The following is a 19,290-nucleotide window of genomic DNA, read 5'->3' on the forward strand; positions in this document are numbered from 1 at the left end:
TTGTTCCATGGTTTATACAGCATATGATTAAAGCTGGTTGTTCCATGGTTTATACAGCATATGATTAAAGCTGGTTGTTCCATGGTTTATACAGCATATGATTAAAGCTGGTTGTTCCATGGTTTATACAGCATATGATTAAAGCTGGTTGTTCCATGGTTTATACAGCATATGATTAAAGCTGGTTGTTCCATGGTTTATACAGTATATGATTAAAGCTGGTTGTTCCATGGTTTATACAGCATATGATTAAAGCTGGTTGTTCCATGGTTTATACAGCATATGATTAAAGCTGGTTGTTCCATGGTTTATACAGTATATGATTAAAGCTGGTTGTTCCATGGTTTATACAGTATATGATTAAAGCTGGTTGTTCCATGGTTTATACAGTATATGATTAAAGCTGGTTGTTCCATGGTTTATACAGCATATGATTAAAGCTGGTTGTTCCATGGTTTATACAGTATATGATTAAAGCTGGTTGTTCCATGGTTTATACAGCATATGATTAAAGCTGGTTGTTCCATGGTTTATACAGCATATGATTAAAGCTGGTTGTTCCATGGTTTATACAGCATATGATTAAAGCTGGTTGTTCCATGGTTTATACAGTATATGATTAAAGCTGGTTGTTCCATGGTTTATACAGCATATGATTAAAGCTGGTTGTTCCATGGTTTATACAGTATATGATTAAAGCTGGTTGTTCCATGGTTTATACAGCATATGATTAAAGCTGGTTGTTCCATGGTTTATACAGTATATGATTAAAGCTGGTTGTTCCATGGTTTATACAGCATATGATTAAAGCTGGTTGTTCCATGGTTTATACAGCATATGATTAAAGCTGGTTGTTCCATGGTTTATACAGCATATGATTAAAGCTGGTTGTTCCATGGTTTATACAGTATATGATTAAAGCTGGTTGTTCCATGGTTTATACAGTATATGATTAAAGCTGGTTGTTCCATGGTTTATACAGTATATGATTAAAGCTGGTTGTTCCATGGTTTATACAGCATATGATTAAAGCTGGTTGTTCCATGGTTTATACAGTATATGATTAAAGCTGGTTGTTCCATGGTTTATACAGCATATGATTAAAGCTGGTTGTTCCATGGTTTATACAGCATATGATTAAAGCTGGTTGTTCCATGGTTTATACAGTATATGATTAAAGCTGGTTGTTCCATGGTTTATACAGCATATGATTAAAGCTGGTTGTTCCATGGTTTATACAGCATATGATTAAAGCTGGTTGTTCCATGGTTTATACAGTATATGATTAAAGCTGGTTGTTCCATGGTTTATACAGCATATGATTAAAGCTGGTTGTTCCATGGTTTATACAGTATATGATTAAAGCTGGTTGTTCCATGGTTTATACAGCATATGATTAAAGCTGGTTGTTCCATGGTTTATACAGCATATGATTAAAGCTGGTTGTTCCATGGTTTATACAGTATATGATTAAAGCTGGTTGTTCCATGGTTTATACAGCATATGATTAAAGCTGGTTGTTCCATGGTTTATACAGTATATGATTAAAGCTGGTTGTTCCATGGTTTATACAGCATATGATTAAAGCTGGTTGTTCCATGGTTTATACAGCATATGATTAAAGCTGGTTGTTCCATGGTTTATACAGCATATGATTAAAGCTGGTTGTTCCATGGTTTATACAGCATATGATTAAAGCTGGTTGTTCCATGGTTTATACAGCATATGATTAAAGCTGGTTGTTCCATGGTTTATACAGTATATGATTAAAGCTGGTTGTTCCATGGTTTATACAGCATATGATTAAAGCTGGTTGTTCCATGGTTTATACAGTATATGATTAAAGCTGGTTGTTCCATGGTTTATACAGCATATGATTAAAGCTGGTTGTTCCATGGTTTATACAGCATATGATTAAAGCTGGTTGTTCCATGGTTTATACAGTATATGATTAAAGCTGGTTGTTCCATGGTTTATACAGCATATGATTAAAGCTGGTTGTTCCATGGTTTATACAGCATATGATTAAAGCTGGTTGTTCCATGGTTTATACAGTATATGATTAAAGCTGGTTGTTCCATGGTTTATACAGCATATGATTAAAGCTGGTTGTTCCATGGTTTATACAGTATATGATTAAAGCTGGTTGTTCCATGGTTTATACAGCATATGATTAAAGCTGGTTGTTCCATGGTTTATACAGCATATGATTAAAGCTGGTTGTTCCATGGTTTATACAGTATATGATTAAAGCTGGTTGTTCCATGGTTTATACAGCATATGATTAAAGCTGGTTGTTCCATGGTTTATACAGTATATGATTAAAGCTGGTTGTTCCATGGTTTATACAGCATATGATTAAAGCTGGTTGTTCCATGGTTTATACAGTATATGATTAAAGCTGGTTGTTCCATGGTTTATACAGCATATGATTAAAGCTGGTTGTTCCATGGTTTATACAGTATATGATTAAAGCTGGTTGTTCCATGGTTTATACAGTATATGATTAAAGCTGGTTGTTCCATGGTTTATACAGTATATGATTAAAGCTGGTTGTTCCATGGTTTATACAGTATATGATTAAAGCTGGTTGTTCCATGGTTTATTCAGTATATGATTAAAGCTGGTTGTTCCATGGTTTATACAGTATATGATTAAAGCTGGTTGTTCCATGGTTTATACAGTATATGATTAAAGCTGGTTGTTCCATGGTTTATACAGTATATGATTAAAGCTGGTTGTTCCATGGTTTATACAGTATATGATTAAAGCTGGTTGTTCCATGGTTTATACAGTATATGATTAAAGCTGGTTGTTCCATGGTTTATACAGTATATGATTAAAGCTGGTTGTTCCATGGTTTATTCAGTATATGATTAAAGCTGGTTGTTCCATGGTTTATACAGTATATGATTAAAGCTGGTTGTTCCATGGTTTATACAGTATATGATTAAAGCTGGTTGTTCCATGGTTTATACAGCATATGATTAAAGCTGGTTGTTCCATGGTTTATACAGCATATGATTAAAGCTGGTTGTTCCATGGTTTATACAGCATATGATTAAAGCTGGTTGTTCCATGGTTTATACAGCATATGATTAAAGCTGGTTGTTCCATGGTTTATACAGCATATGATTAAAGCTGGTTGTTCCATGGTTTATACAGCATATGATTAAAGCTGGTTGTTCCATGGTTTATACAGCATATGATTAAAGCTGGTTGTTCCATGGTTTATACAGTATATGATTAAAGCTGGTTGTTCCATGGTTTATACAGCATATGATTAAAGCTGGTTGTTCCATGGTTTATACAGTATATGATTAAAGCTGGTTGTTCCATGGTTTATACAGCATATGATTAAAGCTGGTTGTTCCATGGTTTATACAGTATATGATTAAAGCTGGTTGTTCCATGGTTTATACAGTATATGATTAAAGCTGGTTGTTCCATGGTTTATACAGTATATGATTAAAGCTGGTTGTTCCATGGTTTATACAGTATATGATTAAAGCTGGTTGTTCCATGGTTTATTCAGTATATGATTAAAGCTGGTTGTTCCATGGTTTATACAGTATATGATTAAAGCTGGTTGTTCCATGGTTTATACAGTATATGATTAAAGCTGGTTGTTCCATGGTTTATACAGTATATGATTAAAGCTGGTTGTTCCATGGTTTATACAGTATATGATTAAAGCTGGTTGTTCCATGGTTTATACAGTATATGATTAAAGCTGGTTGTTCCATGGTTTATACAGTATATGATTAAAGCTGGTTGTTCCATGGTTTATACAGTATATGATTAAAGCTGGTTGTTCCATGGTTTATACAGTATATGATTAAAGCTGGTTGTTCCATGGTTTATACAGTATATGATTAAAGCTGGTTGTTCCATGGTTTATACAGTATATGATTAAAGCTGGTTGTTCCATGGTTTATACAGCATATGATTAAAGCTGGTTGTTCCATGGTTTATACAGCATATGATTAAAGCTGGTTGTTCCATGGTTTATACAGTATATGATTAAAGCTGGTTGTTCCATGGTTTATACAGTATATGATTAAAGCTGGTTGTTCCATGGTTTATACAGTATATGATTAAAGCTGGTTGTTCCATGGTTTATACAGCATATGATTAAAGCTGGTTGTTCCATGGTTTATACAGCATATGATTAAAGCTGGTTGTTCCATGGTTTATACAGCATATGATTAAAGCTGGTTGTTCCATGGTTTATACAGCATATGATTAAAGCTGGTTGTTCCATGGTTTATACAGCATATGATTAAAGCTGGTTGTTCCATGGTTTATACAGCATATGATTAAAGCTGGTTGTTCCATGGTTTATACAGTATATGATTAAAGCTGGTTGTTCCATGGTTTATACAGCATATGATTAAAGCTGGTTGTTCCATGGTTTATACAGTATATGATTAAAGCTGGTTGTTCCATGGTTTATACAGTATATGATTAAAGCTGGTTGTTCCATGGTTTATACAGTATATGATTAAAGCTGGTTGTTCCATGGTTTATACAGTATATGATTAAAGCTGGTTGTTCCATGGTTTATACAGTATATGATTAAAGCTGGTTGTTCCATGGTTTATACAGTATATGATTAAAGCTGGTTGTTCCATGGTTTATACAGCATATGATTAAAGCTGGTTGTTCCATGGTTTATACAGCATATGATTAAAGCTGGTTGTTCCATGGTTTATACAGCATATGATTAAAGCTGGTTGTTCCATGGTTTATACAGCATATGATTAAAGCTGGTTGTTCCATGGTTTATACAGCATATGATTAAAGCTGGTTGTTCCATGGTTTATACAGTATATGATTAAAGCTGGTTGTTCCATGGTTTATACAGTATATGATTAAAGCTGGTTGTTCCATGGTTTATACAGTATATGATTAAAGCTGGTTGTTCCATGGTTTATACAGCATATGATTAAAGCTGGTTGTTCCATGGTTTATACAGCATATGATTAAAGCTGGTTGTTCCATGGTTTATACAGCATATGATTAAAGCTGGTTGTTCCATGGTTTATACATCATATGATTAAAGCTGGTTGTTCCATGGTTTATACAGTATATGATTAAAGCTGGTTGTTCCATGGTTTATACAGTATATGATTAAAGCTGGTTGTTCCATGGTTTATACAGTATATGATTAAAGCTGGTTGTTCCATGGTTTATACAGTATATGATTAAAGCTGGTTGTTCCATGGTTTATTCAGTATATGATTAAAGCTGGTTGTTCCATGGTTTATTCAGTATATGATTAAAGCTGGTTGTTCCATGGTTTATACAGTATATGATTAAAGCTGGTTGTTCCATGGTTTATACAGTATATGATTAAAGCTGGTTGTTCCATGGTTTATACAGTATATGATTAAAGCTGGTTGTTCCATGGTTTATACAGTATATGATTAAAGCTGGTTGTTCCATGGTTTATACAGTATATGATTAAAGCTGGTTGTTCCATGGTTTATACAGTATATGATTAAAGCTGGTTGTTCCATGGTTTATACAGTATATGATTAAAGCTGTTTGTTCCATGGTTTATACAGTATATGATTAAAGCTGGTTGTTCCATGGTTTATACAGTATATGATTAAAGCTGGTTGTTCCATGGTTTATACAGTATATGATTAAAGCTGGTTGTTCCATGGTTTATACAGTATATGATTAAAGCTGGTTGTTCCATGGTTTATACAGTATATGATTAAAGCTGGTTGTTCCATGGTTTATACAGTATATGATTAAAGCTGGTTGTTCCATGGTTTATACAGCATATGATTAAAGCTGGTTGTTCCATGGTTTATACAGTATATGATTAAAGCTGGTTGTTCCATGGTTTATACAGCATATGATTAAAGCTGGTTGTTCCATGGTTTATACAGTATATGATTAAAGCTGGTTGTTCCATGGTTTATACAGTATATGATTAAAGCTGGTTGTTCCATGGTTTATACAGTATATGATTAAAGCTGGTTGTTCCATGGTTTATACAGCATATGATTAAAGCTGGTTGTTCCATGGTTTATACAGTATATGATTAAAGCTGGTTGTTCCATGGTTTATACAGCATATGATTAAAGCTGGTTGTTCCATGGTTTATACAGTATATGATTAAAGCTGGTTGTTCCATGGTTTATACAGTATATGATTAAAGCTGGTTGTTCCATGGTTTATACAGTATATGATTAAAGCTATGCGTAATAAAGGGATTGCATATAGATGTGCTTATGCTATGTCAACAAACGCTATAGTCTTCTAATTGTTAGTAAAGTATTTACAAATGCCTTATTAAGACATTAATAAGCAGAACATCAAATGAAGTGGTAGCGAAGGAGTAGTAGTTGTGCTCTCTCCTCCATTGTCCTGCTGTCCTCGCGTCTGTCTCTCCGTCCGTCCACCTGTCAGTCTTGTATTAGTGGGGGAGGGAGCACGAGGCTGATTCCACTCTAAGCCCACACAGAGATAATGCATGACTTATTTGTGCTGGGAAATTGACCCACATTAATATTTATAGGTGTTTTTTAATCTCCCGTATGCATATGTAGTGGAGCATACAGCACCTCTAAGGTCAGTTATATAATTTGCCATTATTTATCCTACCTTTTTAAAAAGTCAAAAGTGATTCCAGTATATTTTCTCTCTCATAATGTTCATTAATTGACTCGGGGGTTGAAGAGGCTGTCAATCTATCTTAGATATCTTAATGCAGCCACTAGAATAAAGAGTGCTGCTGGAATAATGGTTATTTATTGAGCTAGTTCATCATGTCTATGCAAATCATGTCTATCAGAGTGAAAGAGTCAAAGTTTATCATTAAGTGGAACATTTGAATGGTCAGACCATTTGTTGGCCTGTCCATACTACTTTTGAAAAGGGTTCTCTCGCATGTGTGTGTGTGTGGTGTCAGTGTACGAGTGCACGGTGAGTATGCCTGTGTGAGAACTCCTCCCACACGGAGGAGCCCACTAGCTTGTCCTCTCCAGTTTGATGGGTCCTCTCTGTGAGATGGAAGGTGCTCTGTCACAGCGACCCAGCACAGTGGCTCAGCTGTGGGGATGAAGAGCCACCTAGTGGCCAGGTTAGGGTACAGCAGGACAGCTCTCCGCACCTCTTTTGGGTTGAGTCCCAAATGGCACCCTATTCCCTATATAGTGTATTACTTTTGAACCCAGATTGAGCCATTTTAGAGCCATGGCCATGAGTCCATCGTGGCTTTAGAGCCATCTGTTCTAGTCAGTGAAGTGGTGTCTATGGCGTGTACACCAGTATGTATGGTGTAGGTCTATTGTATGGTGCTGAGAGCCAGTTTGAGTCAGTATAGCTGTAGACTGGGTGGTTTACTGCTTGTTTTAGTTTGAGATGTTGACTTGTATTGAAGGCCAGCCTCATTTTAGTGGAGAGGTGCTGAGAGGTGCTGATGATCTAGTGTAGACTGCAGACAGGAAAGAGGCATTACGATGGATGGATGCCCATTGATGTGGATGAAAGGATGATGACTCTGTCTCTCTCCTTCTCTCTTATCCACCCCTCTCTCTTCCTCTCCCCCTCATCTTGTTTTTATCTCTCACTCTCTCTGGACTCTAGGGGTGTGTGTGGTGGTGTATCTTTCATCTTCTGCACTGGACTGTATCTTTGATGGGGTTTCATGTCCTGTTGCGTTGACAGGGTGTCTGTCGGAGGGAAGCGCTTTGCTCTGTAGACGTTCAGACGCGGCGGAGACGCTAGGCCACCTGGGACTCCACGCCGCCCGCCTGCCGATACACAGGACCGCAACGCGCTCATTAATGTCTATATTTGCTTTCGCTTGGGGCTATTTTTACACCGCCGATGATCTTATGAACATGTCTGAGTTGCCGTGACGATCTGTCACTACTGTACGCCCAAGCTGATAGCGCAGACCAAAGAGTGATAAACTGCAATGAGACAGAAACACACTCAGAGAAAACACACAGTCGGATACAGGTAACACACTCAAACACTGACAACCACAAGATGACTAGATGTGTAATACAGTGCTGTAGATAAATAGACAGACGGGTGCAAGAAAAGTACTGCAAAGGAAAATACACACTTTAGTGTAAAAGCTTATTTGCAGTCTGGTAGCCTGAGGGACCGGTCTGACATGTAACCGTGGTCATGCATACCAACCCACTCTCTTCGCCCTGTTTAATTGGTACATCATCAGGTTGTAAAAGGCTGAGTTGAGTGTGTGGTTCCGCTGTGCCTCCCACCGTGTCCCTCTGAGAAAACAAAGAACTGTTATCACACACTGGCTGCCTGGCTTTCATCTCCTCTCTCTCTCTCACACACACGTGCGCACACGCACAAGGAAACACACACACACACACACACACACACACACACACACACAAGGAAACACACACACACATACACACACACAAGGAAACACACACACACACACACACACACACACATACACACACACACACACACACACACACAAGGAAGCACACATTACACACACATACAAGGAAGCACACATTACACACACATGTATATAAGCACATAACACACTGTAAACACATGCCACGTGCACACACATGCCACGTGCACACACACCCCTCCACCCCATACATAGACCTACATTCTGTTTATACTGTACTGGATGTACTGTACCCAGCAGAAATGTTTTGATCAGACACACAAAGGGAGAGAGCAAGAACGATAGGAAAAAAAGAGAGGTGGAGTAGAGTGTGAGTTAGTGTCAGCTCCTCCGCCCGCTCAGTCTGTCAGCTCCTCCGCCTGCTCAGTCTGTTTGCTCCTCCGCCCGCTCAGTCTGTCAGCTCCTCCGCCCGCTCAGTCAGTCAGCTCCTCCGCCCGCTCAGTCAGTCAGCTCCTCCGCCCGCTCAGTCTGTCAGCTCCTCCGCCCGCTCAGTCCGTCAGCTCCTCCGCCCGCTCAGTCCGTCAGCTCCTCCGCCCGCTCAGTTCGTCAGCTCCTCCGCCCGCTCAGTCCGTCAGCTCCTCCGCCCGCTCAGTCCGTCAGCTCCTCCGCCCGCTCAGTCCGTCAGCTCCTCTGCCCGCTCAGTCCGTCAGCTCCTCCGCCCGCTCAGTCCGTCAGCTCCTCCGCCCGCTCAGTCCGTCAGCTCCTCCGCCCGCTCAGTCCGTCAGCTCCTCCGCCCTCTCAGCCCGTCAGCTCCTCCGCCCGCTCAGTCCGTCAGCTCCTCCGCTCGCTCAGCCCGTCAGCTCCTCCGCCCTCTCAGTCCGTCAGCTCCTCCGCCCGCTCAGTCCGTCAGCTCCTCCGCCCGCTCAGCCCGTCAGCTCCTCCGCCCGCTCAGCCCGTCAGCTCCTCCGCCCGCTCAGCCCGTCAGCTCCTCCGCCCGCTCAGACCGTCAGCTCCTCCGCCCGCTCAGTCCGTCAGCTCCTCCGCCCGCTCAGTCCGTCAGCTCCTCCGCCCGCTCAGTCCGTCAGCTCCTCCGCCCGCTCAGTCCGTCAGCTCCTCCGCCCCCTCAGACCGTCAGCTCCTCCGCCCGCTCAGTCCGTCAGCTCCTCCGCCCGCTCAGTCCGTCAGCTCCTCCGCCCCCTCAGACCGTCAGCTCCTCCGCCCGCTCAGACCGTCAGCTCCTCCGCCCGCTCAGACCGTCAGCTCCTCCGCCCGCTCAGACCGTCAGCTCCTCCGCCCGCTCAGACCGTCAGCTCCTCCGCCCGCTCAGACCGTCAGCTCCTCCGCCCGCTCAGTCCGTCAGCTCCTCCGCCCCCTCAGACCGTCAGCTCCTCCGCCCGCTCAGTCCGTCAGCTCCTCCGCCCGCTCAGACCGTCAGCTCCTCCGCCCGCTCAGACCGTCAGCTCCTCCGCCCGCTCAGACCGTCAGCTCCTCCGCCCTCTCAGACCGTCAGCTCCTCCGCCCCCCCGCTCAGTCCGTCAGCTCCTCCGCTGGCAGCTCTTCCACCCACTCTTTCAGCTCATCCAGTGTTAAAAGCCTGTCAAAGTAAGTGGCCAAACATTATGACTATCAAGGGCTGGCCAAATTAAATCAACAATTAACCATCCTGTCTGTCACAATCTAGCTAAGTAAATGAACCCTTCATTGCATGCCGAGTTGTGCTCGTGGGTATTACTGTTGGCCGGTTATGTAGATCTGAATAACAGAGGAGCTGGCAGTATTACAGAGAATGGAGTGATGGTAGTACTGCCTTGTGCATCAGTATAGAGTAGATAGTCACAGGACAGTCCAATGGAGTCAGGGCTATGTGCTGTATATTTGAAGAGGGACATTGCATCCTAATTGTTGATGTTGCTTTTAAATAACTTGCACAGGCAGTTCACTTTTAGCTAGTTGTATTGTGTGTAGCGTTTGATGTCAGTTTTACCGAGCCCTAACATGATATTCAACCGGTGTCATATTGACACCGTCTGGTTCATTCACATCAATGGCTGTGCTTAACGGTGTCTAGTTGGAGCCGTGGTAGTGGTGTGTGTGTCTAGTTGGAGCCGTGGTAGTGGTGTGTGTGTCTAGTTGGAGCCGTGGTGTGTGTGTGTGTGTGTGTCTAGTTGGAGCCGTGGTAGTGGTGTGTGTGTCTAGTTGGAGCCGTGGTGTGTGTGTGTGTGTCTAGTTGGAGCCGTGGTAGTGGTGTGTGTGTCTAGTTGGAGCCGTGGTAGTGGTGTGTGTGTCTAGTTGGAGCCGTGGTAGTGGTGTGTGTGTCTAGTTGGAGCCGTGGTAGTGGTGTGTGTGTCTAGTTGCAGCCGTGGTAGTGGTGTGTGTGTCTAGTTGGAGCCGTGGTAGTGGTGTGTGTTTGTCTAGTGTGTGTCTAGTTGGAGCCGTGGTGTGTGTGTGTGTGTGTGTGTGTGTCTAGTTGGAGCCATGGTAGTGGTGTGTGTGTCTAGTTGGAGCCATGGTAGTGGTGTGTGTGTGTGTGTGTGTCTAGTTGGAGCCATGGTAGTGGTGTGTGTGTGTGTGTGTTTCTAGTTGGAGCCGTGGTAGTGGTGTGTGTGTCTAGTTGGAGCCGTGGTGTGTGTGTGTGTGTGTCTAGTTGGAGCCCTGGTAGTGGTGTGTGTGTGTGTGTGTCTAGTTGGAGCCGTGGTAGTGGTGTGTGTGTCTAGTTGGAGCCGTGGTGTGTGTGTCTAGTTGGAGCCGTGGTAGTGGTGTGTGTGTCTAGTTGGAGCCGTGGTAGTGGTGTGTGTGTGTCTAGTTGGAGCCGTGGTAGTGGTGTGTGTGTCTAGTTGGAGCCGTGGTAGTGGTGTGTGTGTCTAGTTGGAGCCGTGGTAGTGGTGTGTGTGTCTAGTTGGAGCCGTGTGTGTGTCTAGTTGGAGCCGTGTGTGTGTGTGTGTGTGTGTGTGTGTGTGTGTGTGTGTGTGTGTGTGTGTCTAGTTGGAGCCGTGGTAGTGTGTGTGTGTGTGTCTAGTTGGAGCCATGGTAGTGGTGTGTGTGTCTAGTTGGAGCCATGGTAGTGGTGTGTGTGTGTGTCTAGTTGGAGCCATGGTAGTGGTGTGTGTGTGTGTGTTTCTAGTTGGAGCCGTGGTAGTGGTGTGTGTGTCTAGTTGGAGCCGTGGTAGTGGTGTGTGTGTGTGTGTGTGTGTGTGTCTAGTTGGAGCCGTGGTAGTGGTGTGTGTGTCTAGTTGGAGCCGTGGTAGTGGTGTGTGTGTCTAGTTGGAGCCGTGGTAGTGGTGTGTGTGTCTAGTTGGAGCCGTGGTAGTGGTGTGTGTGTCTAGTTGGAGCCGTGGTAGTGGTGTGTGTGTCTAGTTGGAGCCGTGGTAGTGGTGTGTGTGTCTAGTTGGAGCCGTGGTAGTGGTGTGTGTGTCTAGTTGGAGCCGTGGTAGTGGTGTGTGTGTCTAGTTGGAGCCGTGGTAGTGGTGTGTGTGTCTAGTTGGAGCCGTGTGTGTGTCTAGTTGGAGCCGTGTGTGTGTGTGTGGTAGTGTGTGTGTGGTAGTGTGTGTGTGGTAGTGTGTGTGTGTGTGTGTGTGTGTCTAGTTGGAGCCGTGGTAGTGGTGTGTGTGTGTGTGTCTAGTTTGAGCCGTGGTAGTGGTGTGTGTGTCTAGTTGGAGCCGGGGTAGTGGTGTGTGTGTGTGTGTGTCTAGTTGGAGCCGTGGTAGTGGTGTGTGTGTGTCTAGTTGGAGCCGTGGTAGTGGTGTGTGTGTGTGTGTGTGTCTAGTTGGAGCCGTGGTAGTGGTGTGTGTGTCTAGTTGGAGCCGTGGTAGTGGTGTGTGTGTCTAGTTGGAGCCGTGGTAGTGGTGTGTGTGTCTAGTTGGAGCCGTGGTAGTGGTGTGTGTGTCTAGTTGGAGCCGTGGTAGTGGTGTGTGTGTCTAGTTGGAGCCGTGGTAGTGGTGTGTGTGTCTAGTTGGAGCCGTGTGTGTGTCTAGTTGGAGCCGTGTGTGTGTGTGTGTGTGTGTGTGGTAGTGTGTGTGTGGTAGTGTGTGTGTGTGTGTGTCTAGTTGGAGCCGTGGTAGTGGTGTGTGTGTGTGTGTCTAGTTTGAGCCGTGGTAGTGGTGTGTGTGTCTAGTTGGAGCCGGGGTAGTGGTGTGTGTGTGTGTGTGTCTATTTTGAGCCGTGGTAGTGGTGTGTGTGTCTAGTTGGAGCCGTGGTAGTGGTGTGTGTGTGTCTAGTTGGAGCCGTGGTAGTGGTGTGTGTGTGTGTCTAGTTGGAGCCGTGGTAGTGGTGTGTGTGTGTGTCTAGTTGGAGCCGTGGTAGTGGTGTGTGTGTGTGTCTAGTTGGAGCCGTGGTAGTGGTGTGTGTGTGTGTCTAGTTGGAGCCGTGGTAGTGATGTGTGTGTGTGTCTAGTTTGAGCCGTGGTAGTGGTGTGTGTGTCTAGTTGGAGCCGTGGTAGTGGTGTGTGTGTGTGTGTGTCTAGTTTGAGCCGTGGTAGTGGCCGCTCCTGGATGCTTACTTTTGGAACTCTCTTTCTCTCTCGCAAACTCACACACACATACACTTAGGTACACCCATCTAGTACCGGGTCGGGCCCCCCTTTAGCTCTAGAACAGCCTGAATTATTTGGGGCATGGAAACATTGCCTAATTGATATCAAGGGACCTAACGTGTGCCAGGAAAACATTCCCCACACCATTACACCACCAACACCAGGAGTAAACCATTTTTGTGAACAGCCAGATAGTGTAATAGCCCTATACTACATTTGCATACATGATAATGTTTATTGAAGGACATTCTCCACAGGGATACTTTCTTAGACACACACCACTCTGTTGTGAGGGTATAGTAGGTAAGGTGGTTGAGGAACATGAATGGAGAACTCATTCAGATAAGCAGTGTATTCATTGTCTGTAAATAATAGTTTGTGAAGAAAAGCCTTGTTTGTGAAGAGCCACTTGTTAAAGACATCCTTCAGCCATTTTTTTACTTTTACTTTTGAAAAGCGATATCCTAAGTACACACACTAAAGGGTAAAAAAATATACATGTCTTGAGCACAAATGTGTTTTTTTAGGCACAACTGCAAAGTCCAAGGAGTAGGGCATTCAAGGAGTTGGTTTGATGGGAATCTTTGATGTCATCGGCCTCCCTCTTGCTTGAACAGTAGAGGGGCACTAGAGAACAAAAGAGGAAAGGCCAACCCCCCCACTTATCATGACTTACCTGGACCACCTATTGAGATGCACCTTTTGTTAACTAAATCAGGTGTTCAGGAAACACAGTTGGTATTTAAATCTGAGTGGGAGCCAATGTGCAATTTGGCCCATGTACTGTACACACGGAGAAACACTTTCTCTCCCTCAACCACACACACACACACAGACACAGACAGACAGACAGACAGACAGACAGACAGACAGACAGACAGACAGACAGACAGACAGACAGACAGACAGACAGACAGACAGACAGACAGACAGACAGACAGACAGACAGACAGACAGACAGACAGACAGACAGACAGACAGACAGACAGACAGACAGACAGACAGACAGACAGACAGACAGACAGACAGACAGACAGACAGACAGACAGACAGACAGACAGACAGACAGACAGACAGACAGACAGACAGACAGACAGACAGACAGACAGACAGACAGACAGACAGACAGACAGACAGACAGACAGACAGACAGACAGACAGACAGACAGACAGACAGACAGACAGACAGACAGACAGACAGACAGACAGACAGACAGACAGACAGACAGACAGACAGACAGACAGACAGACAGACAGACAGACAGACAGACAGACAGACAGACAGACAGACAGACAGACAGACAGACAGACAGACAGACAGACAGACAGACAGACAGACAGACAGACAGACAGACAGACAGATAGATAGATAGATAGATAGATAGATAGATAGATAGATAGATAGATGCTAGCTATAATGGGCTTTTTCCTCTGTGCTCTCTCTCTGGCCTCCATTTAGTTGTCCAGAGAGCGATAAAGCTGTCTGATGAGCAGGCCATTATTACTGCCTGGCCAGGTCACCACCTCACCTCTCTGCCTGTCAACACACGCACATCTCAATCAGCAGCCACTGTGTGTGTGTGTGTGCACGCACATGCCTTAGTGTGTACATGCTGCATATGTGTGTACTTGAAACAAGGTTTAAAAAATGTAGTTACCTTCAGTTAAATTACTGACCCTTAAACTAACAGAGAAGCAGCTATTAAAACTGAAATAAAACCTCAACTTAGGGTTGCAATGTTTTATCAGGTACTAAAGGACACTGACTGATACTGGCCCAGCAGGATCAATACAACAGCTGTTTTATAGATCTGTCTGAACGACTCTACAGATGTGTGATTATTGGGTAGCAGTCTGGACACCTTGATGGTGCCCTCTAGCAGCTGCAGTGGGGAGTTAGGTCTGAGTAAGGACACAGCCATAAAGCAATTGGGATGTTGTGCCGACTCAAAATGTATCTTTGACCTCTGATCCTTGGGGGTAGTCAGAAATGCTTTATTGGCATGACAAAGTACTTGTTAAAGCAATACTCCCTCTCCATTCTTCTCCTCTCTTCTACATACCCAGGCTGTGCTGATTGGTTCTCTCTTTCCTTCTCTCCTGATTGTGTTCTCTCAATCCTTCCCTCCCACCTCTGACTGTTCCCTCTCCTTCTCTCCGCCAGATCCAGCGTTCCAGGAACAAGCAGATGAAGGAGATGTTCCCAGATGGTTTTGGGATCCACCACGCTGGGATGCTGCGTGCTGACCGGAGCCTGATGGAGAGCATGTTCTCCAGGGGTTACCTCAAGGTTCTGTGCTGTACTGCCACACTGGCCTGGGGAGTCAACCTGCCTGCACACGCTGTCATCATCAAGGTCGGTTTGTGTGCGCGCGTTTCAAGTTCTGTTAGTCGTATGAACAGGATACACATGGTATACACAGTCCAACAAAATGCTTACTTTCATTGGGTGCGTGTACTTGTGGTAATTTGTTAGTTTGTATGTGTGAGGGAGTTTTTCCGTCTGATTTGAGGTAGGGTTGCAAAGGGTCGGAAATTTTGCATGGGAAGTTAAGCCCGGGAATTTGGGGAATTTTGCTTAAATTCATCAAAGAAGTTAGCTTATTATAGTGAAAAATTTTTGTGGGATACACAAGGCAATTCTAGGACTTGTGGCATATTTTGGTTAAACGATCCCCAATTCAATGGAATTGCAACCCTCATGCACAGTGCATTCTTCCATCACATGTGCAGTAGAGGTCGACCGATTAATCGCAATGGCCGATTTAATTAGGGCTGATTTCAAGTTTTCATAACAATCGGTTATCCGTATTTTTGGACACCGATTATGGCCGATTACATTGCACTCCACGAGGAGACTGCGTGGCAGGCTGACCACCTGTTACGTGAGTGCAGTAAGGAGCCAAGGTAAGTTGCTAGCTAGCATTAAACTTATCTTATAAAAAACAATCAATCTTAACATAATCACTAGTTAACTACACATGGTTGATGATATTACTAGTTTATCTAGCTTGTCCTGCGTTGCATATAATCGATGCGGTGCCTGTTCATTTATCATCGAATCACAGCCTACTTCGGCAAACGGGTGATGATTTAAATAGCTCATTCGTGAAAAAGCACTGTTGTTGCACCAATGTGTACCTAACCATAAACATCAACGCCTTTCTTAAAATCAATACACCAGTATATATTTTGAAACCTCCATATTTAGTTAATATAGCCTGCTAACATGAATTTATTTTAACTAGGGAAATTGTGTCACTTTCCTCTTGCGTTCTGTGCAAGCAGAGTCAGGGTATATCCAGCATTGTGGGTCGCCTGGCTCTTTGCGAACTATGTGAAGACCATTTGTTCCTAACAAAGATCGTAATTAATTTGCCAGAATTGTACAATGTAACAGCAATATTTAGACTTATGGATGCCACCCGTTCGATAAAATACGGAACAGTTACGTATTTCACTGAAATAATAAACGTTTTGTTTTCTAAATTATAGTTATAGTATTTGACAAAATTAATGCCCTAAGGCTATTATATTACAATTAAGTATATGATTTGATAGAGCAGTCTGACTGAGCGGTGGTAGGCAGCAGCAGGCTCGTAAGCATTCATTCAAACAGCACTTTCCTGCGTAGGCCAGCAGCTCTTTGCAATGCTTCAAGCATTGCGCTGTTTATGATTTCAAGCCTATCAACTCCCGAGATTAGGCTGGCAATACTAAAGTACCTATTAGAACATCCAATAGTCAAAGGTATATGAAATACAAATGGTATAGAGAGAAATAGTCCTATAATAACTACAACCTAAAACTTCTTACCTGGGAATATTGATGACTCATGTTAAAAGGAACCACCAGCTTTCATATGTTCTGAGCAAGGAACTTAAACGTTAGCATTTTTACATGGCACATATTGCACTTTTACTTTCTTCTCCAACACTTTGTTTTTGCATTATTTAAACCAAATTGAACAGGTTTCATTATTTATTTGAGACTATATTGATTTTATTTATGTATTATATTAAGTTAAACTAAGTGTTCATTCAATATTGTTGTAATTGTCATTATTACAAATATATATATATAAAAATCGTCCGATTAATCGTTATCGGCTTTTTTTTGGTCCTCCAATAATCGGTATTGGCGTTGAAGAATCATAAATCGGTTCGACATCTAATGTGCAGTGCACTCTTCCATCACATGTACAGCTGATTCTCAAGATCTTGCACACTAATGAGATGCTATTGAGCCCACACTACTATACTGTCTGAGCCAAGGACTACATGCTTTCTGGTAAGTTTTGATTACAATACTGGGTGGGGTGAATATATTTTATATGACATACATGATTTTTTGTTAACTAGTAAATAGTAGCCAACAACAAAGTGTGTTTAAATCATTTATAACTTGTTAACACTTTCTGCTAGTTAGTTTTTGCTACCAAAATGTATCTGTACATGGAATTGTATTTGTTTGTTTTTTTACTTACTTTGTTTCTAATCTTTACAGGAAAATGCCACCGGCACTATCTGATGCGTGGAGACATTTCACTGCAGCTAATGTAGAAGGAAAAGCTGTGTACATTTGCAAATACTGTGCCAAATCATATGTGAAGAATGCAACAAAGATGCAGAATCATCTGGCCAAGTTCATTAAGTTCCCTCAGCACTCAAAACAAGCAGCCTCTGGCAAAAGTCCCTCTACTTCTATTCGACGTGAAAATAATGAATCAGACACCTTATTATTAGCAACAGCTCATGGTCCTCTTGGAATCAGACGTTTTTTTGACTCAATGGAGGAACATAGTCAGAGAAATGCTGATGAATGTCTTGCTCGAGCTGTGTATGCAACTGGTTCACCTCTGATACTCACAGGCAATGTGTATTGGATGAGATTTCTGAATTTTCTTTACCCAGCATACACCCCTTTAACCAGACATGCTTTATCTACTAATTTGCTGGATGCAGAGTTCAACAGAGTTCAAGTGAAGGTCAAGCAAATCATAGAGAAAGCAGACTGAATTGCAATCATCTCTGATGGGTGGTTGAATGTTCGTGGGCAAGGAATAGTTAACTACATCATCTCCACCCCTCAACCAGTATTCTACAAGAGCACAGACACAAGGGACAACAGACACACCGGTCTCTACTTTGCAGATGAGCTGAAGGCAGTCATCAATGACCTTGAACCACAGAAGGTATTTGCACTGGTGACAGACAATGCTGCAAACGTGGCTGCTTGGTCTGCTTGGTCTAAAGTGGAGGAGTCCTTCAAGGACATCATGGCACTGAAAACAATGGATACACTCTACAAGAGAGCCAAGGAAATGGTTGGGTACAGTTGAAGTCGGAAGTTTACATACACTTAGGTTGGAGTCATTAGAACTCGTTTTTCAACCACTCCACAAATTTCTTGTAAACAAACTATAGTTTTGGCAAGTCGGATAGCACATCTACTTTGTGCATGACACAAGTAATTTTCCCAATTGTTTACAGACAGATTATTTCACTTATAATTCACTGTATCACAATTCCAGTGGGTCAGAAGTTTGCATACCCTAAGTTGACTCTGCCTTTAAACAGCTTGGAAAATTCCAGAAAATTATGCCATGGTTTTAGAAGCTTCTGAAAGGCTAATTGACATCATTTGAGTCAATAGGAGGTGTACTTCAAGGCCTACCTTCAAACTCAGTGCCTCTTTGCTTGACATCATGGGAAAATCTAAAAGAAATCAGCCAAGACCTCAGAAAACATATTGTAGACCTCCACAAGTCTGGTTCATCCTTGGGAGCAATTTCCAAACGCCTGAAGGTACCACGTTCATCTGTACAAACAATAGTACGCAAGTATAAACACCATGGGACCACGCAGCCGTCATACCGCTCAGGAAGGAGACGCGTTCTGTCTCCTAGAGATGAACGTACTTTGGTACGAAAAGTGCAAATCAATCCTAGAACAACAGCAAAAGACCTTGTGAAGATGCTGGAGGAAACGGGTACAAAAGTATCTATATCCACAGTAAAACGAGTCCTATATCGACATATCCTGAAAGGCCGATCAGCAAGGAAGAAGCCACTGCTCCAAACCGCCATTAAAGAAAACATATCAAGACATCAGTCAGGAAGTTAAAGCTTGGTCGCAAATGGGTCTTCCAAATGGACAATGACCCCAAGCATACTTTCAAAGTTGTGGCAAAATGTCTTAAGGACAACAAAGTCAAGGTATTGGAGTGGCCATCACAAAGCCCTGACCTCAATCCCATAGAGAATTTGTGGGCGGAACTGAAAAAGCGTGTGCGAGCAAGGAGGCCAAACCTGACTGTTGCACCAGCTCTGTCAGAAGGAATGGGCCAAAATTCACCCAACTTATGTGGAGGCTATCCGAAATGTTTGACCCAAGTT

The 19,290-nt window shown here is 42.9% G+C and overlaps 1 protein-coding gene across 2 annotated transcripts in view; it reads left to right on the forward strand.

The window, feature by feature from the left end:
• The window catches only part of LOC129857329 (activating signal cointegrator 1 complex subunit 3), a 155,619-nt gene that overhangs the window by 87,467 nt on the left and 48,862 nt on the right, over positions 1 to 19,290 (forward strand). For both annotated transcript variants that reach the window (XM_055925461.1, XM_055925460.1), the window contains exon 16: positions 15,058 to 15,249. In XM_055925461.1, coding sequence (XP_055781436.1) covers positions 15,058 to 15,249 — 192 coding nt within the window. The remainder of the gene's footprint in view (positions 1 to 15,057; positions 15,250 to 19,290) is intronic.

Source organism: Salvelinus fontinalis, chromosome 6 (assembly GCF_029448725.1).
Source record: "Salvelinus fontinalis isolate EN_2023a chromosome 6, ASM2944872v1, whole genome shotgun sequence".
In the NCBI taxonomy this organism is placed as follows: Eukaryota; Metazoa; Chordata; class Actinopteri; order Salmoniformes; family Salmonidae; genus Salvelinus; species Salvelinus fontinalis.